The sequence below is a fragment of the Octodon degus genome, unplaced genomic scaffold (assembly GCF_000260255.1).
Source record: "Octodon degus isolate 3935 unplaced genomic scaffold, OctDeg1.0 scaffold00004, whole genome shotgun sequence".
Classification (NCBI taxonomy): Eukaryota; Metazoa; Chordata; class Mammalia; order Rodentia; family Octodontidae; genus Octodon; species Octodon degus.
The window spans coordinates 30,285,338-30,303,157 of NW_004524580.1; the positions used below are offsets into that span (position 1 = coordinate 30,285,338).

General features: G+C 45.8%; 2 protein-coding genes across 2 annotated transcripts in view; one reads left to right on the forward strand and one right to left on the reverse strand.

The window, feature by feature from the left end:
• Positions 1–1,526, reverse strand: part of Nup37 (nucleoporin 37) — a 40,874-nt gene extending 39,348 nt beyond the window's left edge. The window contains exon 1 of the mRNA XM_004623845.2: positions 1,455–1,526. The gene's annotated coding sequence lies outside the window, so the exon portion shown is untranslated. The remainder of the gene's footprint in view (positions 1–1,454) is intronic.
• A 79-nt stretch (positions 1,527–1,605) lies between these two features.
• The window catches only part of Parpbp (PARP1 binding protein), a 58,403-nt gene continuing 42,188 nt past the window's right edge, over positions 1,606–17,820 (forward strand). Inside the window, exons 1-2 of the mRNA XM_023717487.1 lie at positions 1,606–1,672; positions 6,742–6,897. Of these exons, the coding sequence (XP_023573255.1) occupies positions 6,745–6,897 (153 nt within the window). The 5' untranslated portion in view covers positions 1,606–1,672; positions 6,742–6,744. The remainder of the gene's footprint in view (positions 1,673–6,741; positions 6,898–17,820) is intronic.

Genomic DNA, 17,820 nt, shown 5'->3' on the forward strand with positions numbered 1-17,820 from the left:
TCTGTTTTGATTAACTAAAGGATATAGCCAGCATTTCAAGGAGGCTCATCTCAATACAAAAGCATATTCACAAAAATTAACAACAGTTAATATACACATGTATATATGTATATATACACACACACACACATATATATATTTTGTTTGTTTTCGGCAGAACTGGGGATTGAATTTAGGCCTTGTGCTTATTCTATTGAGGCAAGCGCTTATTCTACTGAGCTATCTCTCCAGCCCCCAAAATTTAATATTTATGAAGTGTACACATTGTTAGGCCATTTACTGTCACACCAACACTTTGCAAAACTCTAAATGCAGGTGCTACTTATGTTATCCATTTTACAAATGAAACTGAGGCCTTAGGGAATTAATTTTCCAGATCATAAACAAGTTAGTATCTGGAAGGCTCTGTTACGTATTGGGCACCAGCCTCCTGCTGCCTTTAAAGAGATCACAATGGGGCATGGTTACACCTCAGCGAGAAAAGCACTACTACATAAACTGGTAGGAAACGTAGGACCTGGCTAGGTGTGGTAGTGCATACCTGTGATCCCAGCACGGGGGGTGGGGTGGGGAGGGCCGAGGCTAGAGGATGCCGGCCTGGACTACATAGTGAGTTCAAGGCCTGCAGTGAGATCCTGTGTCAAAAACAAGCACCCCAAAATACACGATCTGGAGGAATATTAAAATGTTATAATTAAAAGCAATACTCTGGGCCGGGGAGATAGCTCGGCAGTCTAAGCGCCTTCCTGGCAAGCGCAAGAATTGGAGTTCGATACCAGGTACTGCATGCAGTGCCAGCTCCCATGCCAAGCCAGTCACTGAAACCTGGCATGGTGGCGCACGCCCGTGATCCCAGCACTGGGGAGGCTGAGACAGGAGGATCACTACGAGTCCGAGCTGCGTAGTGAGACCCTGTACCAAATAAGTAAATAAAAGATTTTAAAAACAGTAATATTCCCCAAACCAGGTACACAAACCTGACTGTCAGGGCCTGGTGTGCCATCCCATGAGAATGCCAAATTTTATTAATTACTGTTATCGGCTAGGTGTATGCGCTGTCCTGGAAGCAGGTGGGCTTGGTGACAAACGTGCCCAAGTGGAGTCTTACTGAAAATTAGATGAGTCCCAGCTAAGGGGGCCTCTTAAACTAAACGCACCCGGGCTGGGCGGGGAGACGCCCACTTCCGCGGAGCGGCGCGGACGCGCAGGACACCCGACGAGGCCGCTCGGGGGCCAGCCCTCCCGGGTGCTCGGCGGCCCGGGGTCCTCGCACTCACAGGGCCGGGCTCGCCCCCTGAACCTGCCAGCGCAGGAAAGGTGGGTCCCCGAAGCGCGCCCCGACGCCTCTCCCCGAGCCCTCCCGCTCCCGCCTCCCGTGGCCGTAGGTCAACCGGCAGGACTGCGGCCTCCCGCGGACAGGGCACGGCCCGCAGGGCTCCCCGTGCAGTACGAACCCGAGGCGGCGAGAAAGCGACCCACGCGAGGCCCTCCGCGCGGCTACTGGGCGCGCGCCGGATCTACTTCCGGGTTGCAGGGCGCGAGCGGCGATTGGTTCCTGCGTCTTAGCGCGAGATTTGAAAAATCCTCCGCGGTCGCTCGAGCCGCCGTCGGACAGCTGCTGGCCTCGCCTCTGCTCGCTGGGCTCTGCGCCTCCCGGGTGTCCCGCAGCCAGGTGGGTCTCGCTTCCTCCTCTCCAGTCTGTCGCACTTTGAGCGTTGATCCAGGCTGCGGCTTGAAAAGGCGTTTCGGGGCCAGCTGGGTGCTGGGCGTCCGGCCGGGGTGTTACTGCTGCCGTGGCTCCGCGCCCGAGCCGATTTGGGTCTGGTGGCGTGGTACGGGGCGAGGCTGGCAGGCCTCACGGTCGTCTGTAGATGAAGCCCGAGGTCCACAGAGCCTGCTGGAGGTGCCGGGACAGGCAGGACACCGGGACTGACCCGGCCTGGGACTGATCCCGCAGCTTCGCCTCTTCAGTGTGTCCGCTGAGGGACGCTTGGGAGCTGCCCTTGTCACCTGACAGTGACAGCATCGATTGCCATTTTTTACTGAGCATTTACCCGCGCCAGGCGGGTTGTATACTTGTTTGACTAACGTCTCCTTTTTTTTGCTTTAGTTTTATTAGTTCATATTTACAGTACACCGTGATTCCGTTCCTCGTGGGGACTGGGGCCAGGTACATAACACACCTCAGTTCTTTCCTCCCTCATTTCCCTCCCACCTCTTCCAAAAGTCATCACTGTTATAGAAATTAGATAATTTATATAGGTGAAGGAGTGTATGTGCACCCGAGGTTTTGAATACCCAAGGACTTGCAGCTAATAGATTTGAATCCAAATCTGACACCAACGTGTTTTTTCAGGCACCTCACACTGCTTTCCGGGGACAGTTTTCTGTTTGACATTCTTTGTACCAGCGTAGCTTCTGTTTCCAATTTTGGACCCCAAACTGGCTCCTTTTTCCTCTTGGAATTGTGGAACCCGTGACAAGACTGAATGAGGTTGAGCCATGAAGGACAGTTTTATCATGGCCGGAAATAGGAAAAGTAGGAGATAAGTCACAAGTCAACTTCATAACGGTTGGGGGTCAGTATGTTATAGATACAGGAATAAGAAGTGAGAAAGATGAATCTCTAAAGGGGAGGACTTTTCATGCTTTTTCTAGGGGTGGCCTGAGGTTTTCTGGAAAATGAATGATGATCATTTTGTTCCTTGTATGGTTCCTGGCATGGGAGAGGGGGTGTTGCTTAGCTTGTGGGGCAGATGGAGTTTTTTCTTTTCAGATGGAATTATAGTGTAGTTAGAGTGTATCTGATAATCACTCTGATAGCCTAGGTTCACTTAGTAGCAGCCAGCTCAACTGAAGAGGGAGGCTGGCCTCCATGGTCCATGCTCGAGGTAAGAAGAGGTTGGGGTAGGCATTCAGCCATGCCATCTGGGGGGCAGTGCCAGGTTGAAAAGCGTGGAATCCAGTTTTGAAAAGCAAGTGTTTATTACTGTTTCTGCCTTCTATGGCTGCTTTTTATTTAGCTCAACCTGCCATTCAGAGTGCCTGCTTCTTCTGTGTCGCCTGGAGTTCTCCACTGCCTGGCAGGTAAGTACAGGGGATGCATAGTTTCTGGTTTTCTCTGTGATGGTGTCTCTCCCAGGGCAGCCAGCTGTCAAGTGTCTCTCACAACCACTGCAAGAATGGCTGGGAGAACTGGGCCTGGCTGGAGGTGTGCAGACCACCCGCACTGCCTGCTCTTGGGCAGCTAGCTCCTGAGCTCAGAATGGATTTCGCTGTACACAAATAGTTGTGGAAGAAATGAAACAAGAATATTTTTATGGCATATACAAATAATGTAAAATATAAACTTTGGTGTCCGCATGTAAAGTTTTATGGAAGCACAGCTGTCTGTGCTCACTTATATGTTGTTCCCAGCTATATTCATTCTACTGGGTCAAGTTGAGTAGTTATGACACGAATGGTATGGCCCACGTGTCTTTAAAAATTACCCTTTGTCACTTTCCCAAATGCTTGCTGAGCCCTACAGAAGATGCTTGGTTTTCTGTGTCTAGTAGCATACTCTTTGTACAGGTCGCTTTCCTGTGTATGGGTCAAGTAACCCAAGACTCACAATTAAAGAGGGGAGGTTTCATATGGCTCATGTGTCAGGGAATTCAGTCCATGACTGGCTGACCCCAAAGCGGAAATGACCTGGCAGAGGTGATGGCAGAGGAAAGCTGCAAACTGCACGGCAGCAGGACACAGAGGGAAGGAGGAACTGGCCTGGGAGATGAGCCTCCCCAAAGACACAACCCTGGTGACACACTTCTACCAGTTGGGTCCCAGCTGCTAACAGCATTTAGCAGTGAGGCCATTGGTTTATAGGATTAATCCACCAAAGAGGTTAGCACCTCAATAATCAGTCACTTCTAAAGACTCACTTTTTTTTTTTTTTTGCAGAACCTGGGGTTGAACTTAGACCCTTGGGCTTGCCAGGGAAGCGTTTATTCTACTGAGCCATCTCCCTGGCCCCAAGACTCACTTCTGAATAAGAGACTTTTGGAGACCTTTTAGATCTGAACCATAGCATACATTCAGTCTTAACTCAAGACATAGTGGGTGGTAACAGCTCATGTGCTACGGCATGCACTAAGTGCTGCATGCACTCAGATCTGCTTTAGCAGATCTTGTGTCTCTGTCATCCGCTCTTCCCAAACACTGTGACATAGACCGTGACTATTTTTATTTTCAGTATAAGAAAGCTGAGAAAGCAGCAAATGATAAAGCTTGGCCAAGATTTCATAGCTGGGATGGTGGAGCGAGGGTTTAAAATGATTAATTCTGGATGAGCTTTCATTAGTAGTGATCTAAACTCTTAATACCTTCAACTAATACCAGTAGATAATCTCCTGCTACAAATGGGTTTTAGGCAAACTAATCTCATCACGGAAGCTGATAATTTGCTTCTTTACTTCTTTTTTATTTCCTTTTTGAGAAATGAAGATAATATAGTAAAGAGAAATATAATGCTTAGCTGTATACAAGAATTACTATTTATGGTTTTCTCAGTGTACCTTTAAGTGGATATATTAGTGTAAATGACATATGTTCTTTTTCTTGAATAAACCCAAAATGCCTAGTGCACAGCTAGGATTCTGTTCAGGCTACATCAAAACAAAAGGATAACAAAAGGGGTGATTGTATATGGAACTGAGGCCTGGACATGTGACTATGTTGGAGACTCTAATAAAGAAAAAAGTGGAATGTAATGCTGCACACCAATAATTCCAGTGCTCAGGAGGCTGAGACAGGAGGATTGTTGTGAGTTTCAGACCAGTCTGAACTGCGTAGCAAGATCTTGTCTCAAACAGACCAAAAAAAAAAAAAAAAAAGAAAAGAAAAGAAAAGAAAAACTTGTATCAGGTTTGTTTATAAAATCAGAGAAAGGAATGGCTACCTTGTAGGGGTTTGTTATATAAAATGTTGACATTGGTGGGTGTGGTAGTGTGGGTCTGTAATCCCAGCACTCAGGAGATTGGGGCAGGAGGATCTTTATGAGTTTAAGGCTAACCTGGGCTACACTGCTAGAACCTGACTTTAAAAAAAAAAATTTATATATATATATAGACACTACATTAAATTATTTTGAAAATGCTTTTGTCTAAATCAGAAGTTATGAAATAGAGTGGTCTTCGAGTCCATTTTATGGGCTAAGAAATCTTGGATTAACCTCTGGCCATGTGTTAGTGGAATGACAGAGGATGTTACTTTATTCAGGTGCAAGATGGGGATAGTGATAGACTTGCCTCAATAGTATGGTTATTTTGTTAATACTTTTTTGAGGCAGAGTCTCACTACGTAGTTTAGGCTGCTCTTGAACTCACTGGTAGCCCAGGCTAGCCTTAAACTTGGAGCAATCCTGATGCCTCAGCCTTCTGAGTGCTGGGATTGCAGGTGTGTACATCACGTCCAGCTATTTTGCTTACTCTTTGCTGTGTAATGCACCACCTGAAAGCCTAGTAACTATTAAATAATAGGCAGTTTATTGCTTCCGATTCTGTAGGCACTGAGGCCCGGGCTTGGCTTGCTGATCCCACTGCTCCTGCCTGGGCTCAATGCATTGCTGACATTCACCTGGCAGGGTGAGTGGGGCAGGACAGCAAGGTGGCCTTCGTACAGGTCTGGGTTGCTGTCAGTTGCCATCTGAGTGCCCCCATTGTCCTTCAAGATCCTGCCCAGCAGTTTTGGAGCAGCAAGTGTGAGAGCCCATGCTTTAAGGCCTGGAGTTTGGAGGTTCCTAAGTCACCCCCAGATTATAGGATTTGCTAGAAGGATTCAGAGGTGTATTATAGTGGAAGAACCCAGAGCAGCATAAGCAGATGGCAAAGTCCACAAGAGGCCTCCTCGGTCACGCTTCTCAAGGTCATGTCCTGGTGATGTCATGCAGGGAAATCTCCCAGCAACAGGGTGTCATAATCCACATGAAGTGTTGTCTCCCAGGGAAGCATCTGAGACTTAATGCCAGCATTTTTATCCGAGGATGAACACACAACACGCAAGTCTGGTCTGTCTGGCATGTACCAGCATCCCAAACTCAAAAGGAAATCAGGTCAAGAACGGTCTAGGGTTTGTATAAACAGTTCCACCCTGGGAGCTATTCTTCTTAGAAACCTTCTGAATTTTCAATTCAGGATGCTTGCTTGAAAGGATGGTTTTTAGATCTTCTGCACAAATCTCCTGAAGCTTAGTTCAGAATTCTCTGCGTGTCATTCTTGCATCTGTTGGTCAAATCGAGTCACAAGACTGTCCTAGATTCAAAGGGTTGGAAAAGTGGACTGCTTTTGGCACAATATAGAGATGGAAAGAAACAGGCTTTTTTTTTTTTTTTTTTTTTAGCACTCTACTACAGATTTTATCATCTATCTCAAAACAAATGTGTTTTCAATCCAGCTTTAATCATTTGTGTATGTTTTATAATTACAAGCCTGCAGAATTTACATGTCTGTTTTGTGTGAAGTTTCATCATTGGAGGTTGGATTTTGTTATTTTAAAAGATTTGGCTTAAGAAAACTAAAGGAGAGGAAAATATGATTGGGCAGAAATTGTATTTTTCTGTTTTCCTAGATGTAATCAAAAGCAAGCTTGGTAAACATGACGTGACCTCTTGTTCACCATGTCTTTTTGCTGCTGGGGTCTGCACATGGCACGCGTTCCCGCGTGTCAGCTGCGCACTCACGCTGTGCTCTGTCCCACTCGCAGAGCATGGCTATACTCCACCAGAAGCCCGTGTTGGCCCTGACTAGAGTGTTCAGGAGGAACTGGCGCGCTCTGTGCAGCTCGGAAAGGACGACTCTCTGTGGAGCCGACTCCATGCTCCTGGCGCTGCAGCTGGCCATGGCAGAGAACAATCAGTTGGTGAGTAAACTGTGTTTAGGTTCACTTTTTTATTTTAGATCAAATTTTGCTTGCTGCCTTTTTGAATAAGCGTGAATATGTTGCTTTCAATATTGGCCTTTGTATAACACACTGTTTTCCGAAGTGTGTTTGTGTATCTGTGACCCATTATTGCAATTCCATTTGAAAGGGTTTGTTTCCAAACCAAGGCCTCGTGTGTCCAGCTGAACACAGTGCGCGCACATTTGGTGTCTCATGGGAAGTCTTAAGATAAACACACAACTACTCTGATGTCTATGGCTATTTTGCCTCTTTAGCAAGTATTCTTTCATTCTCTAAAGGAAGCCATAGAAGACACAGATAATTTTTATTTAAATGTAATCATAAAGTACCAGTCTAGCCTCATTATTCCCATGTCAGGCTGTGTATCAGTTCATGTGGGAAGGTTTCATCCAAACACCAGCTTCTGTGCACCAGTCCTACAAATTCTGGTTCTCCTCATCTGTACCGCCACACTAGAAAATGTCTTTTAGAAATCTCACCGTGTAGGGCTGGGATACAGTGTTTACCCTGCGTGTGTGAGTTTCCAGCGCTGTAAAACAACAAGCAAAACAAACAAACGCCCCAGTGTTTCTTTCATGGGTGGCTTGGGGCAAGCTAGCTAAGGGGTGAGAGGGTCTCATGAGAGAGAAAGATGAATGTAGGTCTGAGTGGCAGGAGAAGACTTCCTGATTTAAATGATCTAGAGGGATTAAAGGAGGGATTAAGGAAAGGGAAAGTCGGGTCAGAAGGGTCCAGAGCAGTTAGAACCCTGGCCTGAAGTTGATGAAGACACTGGCTTACCTGGTGAGCAGGACTTTCAAGGCATAGGATTAGTTTTATTGAGTCTGTTGGATCAAAGATATTCTAATAAATTATTTTATGTTCATAGTTAACAGATTAGTACAATTTCTGAAAGAAAATCAGACATAGATTTGATCTTTTCACATTTTGGCAACATAGCCATTGAGAAAAAATACCTATTGTGCATTATAAGCACCATTTTGAAGAAGCAGGAGTACTTAACACCTAAAAACTAAGAAGCATATAATCTGGAGACATGAGATAATCTTTCTTAGACATGGAGAGTTGAGAGTTCTGCATATTTGAAACAAGTAAGATAAAATTTTGGACATAGAAAAATGTGGCACATTTTTGGATCTAATTTTATATAGCAGACACTAAAATATTTATGGAGTTTTTGCTGTGTGTTAGACATCAGTCTACACAGCAAGTGGAGGCAGTAATGTGCTCAGGACATTGACCTCCTAGCGGGGAGAGACAGACATGCCCTAGTGCATCAGGTAGGTGGCACTTAGGTCTTCATAGATTCTTGAAGAAAGTGAAAAGATGCAGCCAAGGAGCATAGGAGTTTGAAGGGGAGGGCCTTGCAGCTTACGGTAGAGTCAGGAAAGGCATCACCTAGCAAGTACCATTCAAGCAAAGATTTGAAAAACAGGGAGGAAGTAGCTCTGGGGATTTTGGAAAGAAGAAGTATGACTAGGCCGAGAGGCCAGCAGAAGCAAGGTCCCTGAGATTGCAATGTGCCCGGCGTGTTCAGGGAGCAGCAGAGAGGCTGATAGAGTCATCTCTGTGTGTCAGCTTCCTCCTCGTCAGCTCTGCCCCTCACCCCCGTTTTAATTATGCAAGGCATTCATGTGAGCATGGGGGTAATGTGGTGAGCAGAACTGCTCTTGTCTCTGCCTTAAGGGAAGAGCTGATAGCAGATAGCGGAGAAGCCCACGGATAGGAGGAAGGATGGAGGGACACGATGCACAGGTCCCAAGAAGGGGCGGGTGATCGCATGCCTGTTCTGTATAGTCCTTGGTTTTAATCAGAGCTGTTGTTAGAAATCAATTTGGCATAGTATCTTGACAAAACTAATAAGTACATTTTTGACTTATTACTTTGAAAAAGTGTTTCCCACCGCAGTTGCAAGAATAAAAACACTGATTCCTGGGCACCTTTCGGTGGGATTCACCAGTTATTAATATCCTGCCACATTTGCATGTCAGTATCCTTTTTGTATTTATGTATATGTATGCCTAAATGCATATAAGTATGTGTTCTGCACAGATGCATGTGCATGCACACATGTTCTGTATGGCTGATTTGATAGCAGCAGACAGATTGAGCCTTTAAATCCCTTCACGCTTCAGCTTGTGTCTCTCACATTCAGTCCAACTGTTATGAAACCATAGTATTGCTGTCAAGTTCAGGAAATGTTAACAGTGGTGATAGTTCATGTTTTGTTTTTTTTTTTTTTTGCGGAACCAGGATTGAACTCAGGCCCTTGCACTTGCCACGGAAGCACTTATTCCACTGAGCCATCTCTCCGAATAGTTCATGTTTAACATAGGTCTGTAGTCAGATCTCACTCACTGTCCGGGTCCACAATCATGAGCTACTGTTAGTGGGCTTCTCCGTAGTCACATATGGGCAGTCTTTTTGTCTCTCATGCTGCTGTGGCTTGTATCTAGGTGTACTTCCAAAGCCTCATGCAGTCCTAGATGGGCTTTTCCATGCTGGCTGGCTCGAGCTTGTATGATGCTGGGATTATGGGTGTGTGGTGCTCAGTTAGTCCACTTACTGGGCCTGGGAGTGGAAAATGAAGCCCCACCCTGGGTGGCGGCAGCACCAAGCAGTAGGCTCTTCAGCCTGCATGGAACATAAAAGGACCTGAGGAAGGTAGGCTTGTTACTCAGCATGGTGCTTGGGGCTTGCTGCCTTCTGTTGGCCTGCGATGCCTCTGTGGTGCCGCCCTGCCTTGGACTGAAAGCTCCACAAACTGTGAGCCGCAGTAAGCCCTTCCTCCTTTAACTTTGGGTGTCCAGTATTTAGTCTCAGCAATGAGAAAAGTGGCTAAGGCAGTGACCTACATTTCCAAGAGTACAAATCACTGGTTTTATAGGGTGTCCCCTCAAGATGGATTATTCTGTTGTTACTTTGTGCATCCTATTAAGCATTTTTGGCAGAAACAACTTACAAAGGGTGTTTTCCTTTGGTCAGTTGCTTTGGAAGGCACATGGTGTCATTTTCCATTATCGATGACATTTGGCTCTTACTTGATTCAAGCCAGTGAAGTGATTTAAGTCTGCCTGATGTCTTCAGTAGAATGAAGTTGATTGGTTATTAATGAGAAAGTCCTAATTAGAAATAATGCTCTATATCACTTGAATGGCCTGGAGAATAGTTTGTCATAGAAACAAAATGAAGAAAGGAAAACTAGTTTCTTAGTTTGTGAGAGAGGACAATCAAGGGGATTGGGTAGAGAGATTAAATTTGAAACTGATAGAATTCGTGTAGGAATATTTGTGTCCTTTATTAGACTGCATTATTCCTGGATAATGTTCTAAGGACCAGCAGTCTTTATAAGCAGTGCTGTATCTTAGGTCTTTCTTCTCTGTTCTCACACTCACCATTAATTTCCTAAATCAGGAGTAACAAAGCTCAATTGTAAGATGGGTGCACTTAGCCATGGGAATGTAGGGAAAATTCTGAATTACTTAAAATGTAAACTTAAAGAAAAAAATCTGTCTCTAAACGAAGACTAAAACTAAAGCAAAGTGATGAAAAGTAGCTGAGAGGAGAAACGTTATTTGTTTTTAAATTCAGAGTCATGAAATGGCTCGTTCTATGTATCATCAATTATTTGGGTTACAAGAGTTAATTTTTATATTATATGTCAGCTTTTTCAAGTTGGGAATCTTGTCTACTGAAGAAACAATGATATGAGTGATTAGTTTCTCAATTTTAAAGCCGTAATTTGGATGCAGTAGAACATGCCTGTGATGAGCGATTACTAGAAACAACGCTGACACTATGCTGCTGATTTTCCAGAGTATTTGGATACACTAAGTTGTTTTTTAAAAATTACTTTGTGATCTGATGTTTGAGAAGATGCAGGTTTAGAGGAAGATGGCTTAGGTAAGACATTTGTAGGACTTTTGAGACAGATATTTGAGTACTTTAAAGCTGAAAGGCATTGACTCCTTTTTCTTTAAAAAATGTTAAAAGTATTGACAAGGTAAATGCACATGCAGTGTCAGAAGTCGTCTGTGAAGCTTGGCGTGAAAACCAGCAATTTCATGAACTCCTCCAGCCCCTCATTTCTCAACACTTGGAGGTGGACGCTGTCAGTGCTGAGCTGCCTCTTTTTGGTGTTTTCTCTCTTCCATGCACACGCTCACTACATGGTTAACTGGTCATGACTTTGTGATACACGGATTCTGCGTAGTGTGATCAGGAGGCTGAACCCTGAACGCGCCTCCTCTTACTCCCCTGCTCCTGTGCCTGCCGCAGTCTTCCTGCTTTCTGAGATCTCGCTCCCATCTGCTCGGGTACTCAGGTTGTGGTTCTGAGAAGCGCAGTTTTCATTGGATATGATCCATTACTGCTTAAATTCATTTCCTGACTCTCTTACAGTTAATAACTATTTTGTTTGCTTAGTAATTTGCATTTTAAGGTTCTTTTTATGTTTTTCAAGGCTTGATAGCTAATTTCTTTTTCTGGTTGAATGAGATTCTATTGTCAAGATGTGCCATTTTCCCCCACTCACCTGTTCTTTTTTTCTGGCTAGTGTTCAACAAAGTTTTCACTGTTTTAATAGTTTTGAAGTTTCATAGTTACTGTTTTGTTATGGAGAGCGCTTTTTTTTATTCTTCCCTTTCAAAATACTCTGTTCTTGCTTACAGCATTTTGGTGAGATTTCTTCACCTTGCACAATTGATTGTGTATTTCTTGTTGTGGTCAGGTTGTTTTTGGCGGGGGTGGGTTTCCTTTCTGCTCGTACAGGCCTTCCTCGCGATGACTAGGTGTCCACTGTGTTTAGACAGAGCTGCAGTGGCCCCTGAGCACGAGGGCCGGGCCTGAAGTGCCTGGCCGTGAGGGTGGGGACTTCCAGCCTGATCCGGCAGGCCCGCCTGGCTGGGAAGTCTCTGACGCTGACATTTTCATGATGCTTCTTTGGCAGACCATTTTCCCAAAAGGAGTCATCTTTCCTTTGTGAAACAGAACTGCTGGTGTATTTGTTTGTGACGGGTCTGCGCCCACACAGCAGTCCTCTGCGTCATCGTGGTGGCCAGTCAGCGTGGCGCACGGATCCACGACCAAGGGGGAGCCCCCCTAGATGCGCTTCTGGCTTCTTCGCGCTGGTTGACCTCGGCTTCCTCTTTCGCTTTTCGCGCCTGTGCGGAGCCTTCTCCGCTCATGTCTGCTATGACGCGGGTCTGCGCTTGCGAGCTCCACCCCCAGCCCAGCCAGTCAATGGTTTGCCTGCGTGCCTCCTCCCCGAGGGTTCTTGCTTCTCCTTGGCAGCCCTCTGCACGGAGCAATAAAGGATTTCTTCCTTCCTGCTTCTCTTTTATGCCAGAGGAGGGACTCTGAGAAACCAGAGGCCGCTGTCTTGCACGTCCTCACAGATTCCGCCAGCGTGAGCGCCCTCTGGGCCTGCCCTGCTGTGGCCGTCCCCACTGTCAGCCACGCAGGCGAGCCCTCTACGCCTCCACCCAGCGCTTGCTGTCTTCTGTCTCTCTAGGCTACCCGTGAAGCGCAGGGCTAAGAGAGGACTGTGGGCAGCACTGCGCTGAAGCCCCTGCTGGGGTGCTGCCCTGGGACGCTGTCCTCCTCCCCTCGGCCTGCTGGGGCTTTCCAGTGGACGTGGAGGAGGCTGGTGGCCTTCAGTCCTGGCTGCGTGGGCAGGGAGCATGGGCGGCCCTGGACCTGCCTCTCACCTCCCTTAGACCCCGCTTGGTCTCTGCACTTTGTGCTCGGCTTAGCTCAGGCGTAGGGCCCAGCTGCAGTGCCAGGCGGCCTGTGCTCCTGCCCAGGGGTTCCCCTCTCCCAGTGTCCTTTCTCTCATGGGCAATACAAAGTATGCTTCTAGACTGTTTCCTCTTTTGTCTAGTAGTTTTAGGTTAGGCTTCTGTACCAGCCAGCAGAGATCTCTCTGCTTGTTGAGTCGTCCAGATTGCCTCATTGTTGAGTCTTATCTATTTTAAAATGGTAACAGGTGGTACAAGCTCTCTCTGCGCCTTCTTTTCTTTTCTTTTTCCCACCAGCATTGTTTTCCAGACCTCTCCAGGTACTACTGTTAGAAAAGGTGAGCTAATTTATTCATCCTAGTGATGCCAAGTGTTCCTCTTTATGAGTGTAACATTTTATCCATTGAAGGATTTTTAGGTCCTGTGAAGTTTTTTGTGTTAAAAACATTTCTGCTTTTGCTGAACCTGTGATCCAAGTGCTTTGGGAGGCTGAGGCAGGACTACAAGGTCAGAAACCAGCCCCGACAACTTGGTGACACCTTAGACCCTGTCTTAAAGTGCAGCTTAGTGCTAAGGATCCAGGTATATTCCCCAGTAGCACCACCAAGGCAAAAGGGAACAAAAGAAAACAGTTTTATAGTGACTTGAAACACAGTTCTGCCTTGAGGTGAAATGTCTTGTGCTGAGCAAGAGGCTTCCCAGCCCTACCCAAGCGAGCATGTGGTAGGCGCACCTTTTGCTAGCACCTGATTGTTAGCATTTTGCTTTCTGTCGGCAGCGTAGAAGCGTACCACCCTCATATCTCTGTCTTTGTGTTAGATGATATAAAACTTCCTTGGAAAAGAGAACAAAGTAGCACTGTGAGAACAGTTTTTGGAGAGAGTTTTAACATTTTCAGAGATGCTTATTTGACTGTATCATTTAGGTATCTTCTTTTTTAAATTGCAGCATCATTTTTAATTAGGAATAACCTAGAAACAATCTAAGTGCACATCACTGTGGTTGAGTCTAGAACGCATTCTTACATCACTTGTGGAGGAGCGTGCAGGTATTAAAAACCCTGGCACGTGTCGTCTGTACCTTTGCCGGCTTGGGAAAACAGTGAAGGTTCATTGCTGACCAGAGAGGCAGGGGTGGGCAGAGAGGAAGGGGCTCTAGGCCCGCCTGGCTCACACCCACTGCAGCCTTTCGCTGAGGGGCCGCAGGGCAGTTTCTTTGACTTTTTTAACATTTGTTTTTTAGTTCACAGAAATGTATATATTTATCAGCCATGACAGGTTTTGAAAGGTGTAAACATGGAATGGCTGCCTAGAGCTGACTGACAGAGGAGTGGCCACACGTCTGCGAATCCCTTTCTGTGGTAAGATCTTCTAAAACCTATTCTAGTAATTTTCAGACATAGAAGACATCTTTATTACCTAGACATCATTTCGTACAGTAGTCTCCTCAGAGTCTTCCTGTCTGACTGAAGTTTTTATTTTGAATTTTATTTATTTATTTGGTATGGGGTCTCACCACGTAGCTCAGACTTCTAAGTGATCCTCCTGTCTCAGTCTCCCCAGCACTGGGATTATAGGTGTGTGCCACCACTCCCGGTTTTGGGACAGCAGGGCATGTAGTACCGGGGATTGAACTTGGAACACTGGACTTGCCAGGCAGGTGTTTTAGAGTGTGGAGCTGTCTCCCCAGCTCTCTACCCTCTTTTCTTGCCATACCCAGGATTGAACTTGGGACCTTGTGCTTGCCAGGCAGGTGCTTATGCCATTGAGGCATCTCTCCAGCGCTCTAACTGAAGTTTTATAACTTTTGACCAGTGTCCTCCTTTCTTTCCCTTCAGCTCCAGGTCACTGTTGTGCTTCTCGTCTGTCTGTTCAACCTTTCCTGCACCTCGTACAAGCAGGAGCGTGGTACCTGACTTGATTAGATTAACGTCCTTTAGATTTGCCCATGTTGTCACGAGTATATTTCCTCCTTTTAAAGACTGTATTCCATTGCCAACATATACCATGTTTTATCTCTTTTTTAATCTTTTTTTTGGCCAGCTCAGCCCACCCTGAGGGCGGGGCCGGCATGGTGTGTGGTACGAGGGATCTAGCTGCAGTCCCCAGCACCCGCCTAAGCTTGCCTAAGCAGGCGCTTTAGACAGCGGAACTATCTCACCAGCTCCATCGCTCGCGCTCACACTCGCTCTCCCTTTTCCCCTCCTCTTCCCCTCCCCCTCCCCCTCCCCCTCTCCCTCTCCCCCCTTTTCCCTCCCTCTCTCCCTCCCTCCCTTCCTCCTTTCCTTTTGTGCTGACATTTGGATTCAGGACCTCTTACTTGCCAGGCAGTGGTGTGCTGCTGAGCTGTATCTCCGGCTCACCCGTTTACTTCTTGACGGACACCTGAATTGTGGTGTTCTAGCTATTATGAACAATGCCTCGGTGAATCTGGAGGCACAAATATGTCTTCAGCCAAGCACTCTGCTCCTCTGAAGATGTACCTAGCAGTGGACAGCTGGGTTGCAGTAGTTCTGTATTTCCTATTTTGAGGAACTTCCATGGTGTTTTTCATAATGGCTCGTCATGCAAATGAGTGTGGAAGGAGTCCCTCTTTAATTTTTTTTTTTTTTTTTTTTGTACTGGGATTTGAATTCAGGATCTTCTTCTTGCCAGGCAGGCGCTTAAGCCACTGAAATATCTTCCTGGCCCCTAAATCTTTGGGAAAGTTCTTAAGTGTACAGGAAATATTCTGCAGGATAGCTCTTGTATTAGGCTATAAAAATTAGTCTTAACAAGTTAAAGAAAACTGATTTTTTTTTCTTTTTGAGATAGCATTTTACTATGTAGTTCAGATTGGCCTTGAGGCCAAGCTGACCTCAACTCTCAGCAGTCCTCCTGCCTCAACCTCCTGAGTGCTGGGATATAGGTGTGCAGCACCACATCTGGCCAGAAAACTGAAATTTTATCAAGTATCTTTTCTAATCAAATGGTATGAAACCAGAAACCAGTGGCAGGAAGGATTTTGGGCAATTCATAAACACATGGAAATTTACATACATACTCTTGAAAAGGCAAGGAGTAAAGAAAAAAACTAAAAACATTTAAAAAATATCTTGAGACAAATGAAAATGGGAATATCATATAATTTACAGACATTCTAAGAGAGGCATTTGTAGCAAAGTACCAAATCAAAAAAGTCTCAAGTAAGCAAGTGACCTTGTATCTTATACAGTTAGAAAATAAAGAACAAAGTAAGCCCCCAGGTAGCAGAAGGGAGGAAAAAACAAAGGGCAGAGCTGAGACACTTGAGACAAAGATGACGGAAGGACAGAAGGGCTCAGTGGACCCAAAGGTTGGCTCTTCCAGAAGGTTAAGCAAAATCGCTAGACCTTTTGATAGGCTTTTCAGCAGCACCAAGAGCCAGGAAAGATAAACGAGGCCTTTATCGAGGCCTTTATTGACTTTGCAGGCGTGGAGAGAACCCGAGGGCAGGGGGTCCTCTGACTGGGACAATGGAAGGCTGAGACTTTGTGAACTTTACTAGGGGCAGCGTTTGAGGGGCAGCCGCGGGATAGGTGAACAGAAATTGTGTCCAGGGCTGGGGTGGGGGAGAAGGAGGAAGTGGGAAGATCAGCTGTTGTTTTGGGCTTCATCTGCGTTAGATGACCACCATAATAATTCAGCAATTTATACCCAAGCTGGACCCTATCACCTTTAGCTAGACAGGAATAAAGGAGAGATGATGTCAATAAATAAGACTCGAAGCGGGAACAGTGTAGCTGATGCCATAGAAGAGTGAAGGATCACAAGCAATTTGAATGAGCACAGTGGATGACGTAGGTGGACCGGCTCCCAGATACAGTCCACCAATAAGAAATGGAACTGTAGAGCACGTGAGCAGTGCGGCAGAGCTGGAGCAGTGAGGACAGTTTCCCAACAAGGAGCAGCCCCGCACCTGATGGCTTCACTGAGGAATACTACCAGACATTCAAGGGAAACCCCGAAACACCAAGGGAAGGAGTATTGCTCCATTAACTTTATGAGGCTCATATAGTGATATTTTCTTAAATGTGTTCATATGTGCTTGTACCATGGAATTGTTTTTATCTAATTGTTATTCTTTGAGATAGTTCTCTGAGTATTTCAGAAACTTCTTATTCTACACTTTACTTCAATTGAGGCAACATTTTACAACTGCTTTTCTAGAGTTTTTCATTGAGGCCTGAGAATTAAATTGGGATTAGACTTCTATGCATTCTATTAATAGAATGAATACATGCACATTTATTGAATGCAAGTTTTATGTGCCTTCATAGGCAGTGAAAGCCCAGTGATGAGCTGGACTTGAACAGTTAAATTCTGAACTGTACACAGTACTAAAATGTGGTAAGACAAAGGTAGTTAACTGGATGAAGAGGAGGCTGGCAAGGTGAGAGATTAACAAGGGTTTTTGTACAGATTTCCCTTGCCCTCAACTTGTTTTTTTGAGACAGGGTCTCACTGTGTAGTCTCGGCTGGTCTTGAGCTCATGTGTAGCGTAGGCTGGCCTTGAGGTTGCTGTGACCCTCCTGCCTCAGCCTCCTGAATGCTGGGATTACCTGTTTACCCTGCCACACCTGGCAACCTCAGCCTGAATTTTTCTTCTTGATAAGAAGAAATGTTACTTTCCAGGGGGCTGGGGAGATAGCTCACTGGCTTAAGTACCTTGCTGGCAAGCACACAGTCCTGAGTTCAGTTCCGTGGTACCAAAAAAGAAAGAAAGAAAAGTGGATTCCAGGGAGATAGCTCAGTGGAATAAATGCTTGCCTGGCAAGCGCAAGGTCCTGAGTTCAATCCCTAGTACCACAAAAAAAAAAAAAAAAAGAATGAATGAATGAATGTTACTTTCTTTTTCGTATAGGCAGGGCGTTTTTCACCTAGCAGTTTCAATCTACTTTTAAGAAGCAGAAAGGCCTTGGCCTGCTGCCTGTGGAGTCCTTTCTATCCACAATCTGAACGCGCCAGAGCCGACATCAGGATGCTGTCTCCCTGTGCTTTTGCTTTCCCACGTTGCCCGGTCGCGGCCTTTCCAGGTTTATCGGCATCTGGGCTCTGTATGGCCCCTGAGTTCGTCCGGTGTGTCCAGTACTCCTAGACATTTTCCAAGGTCCCCACATCGGCCC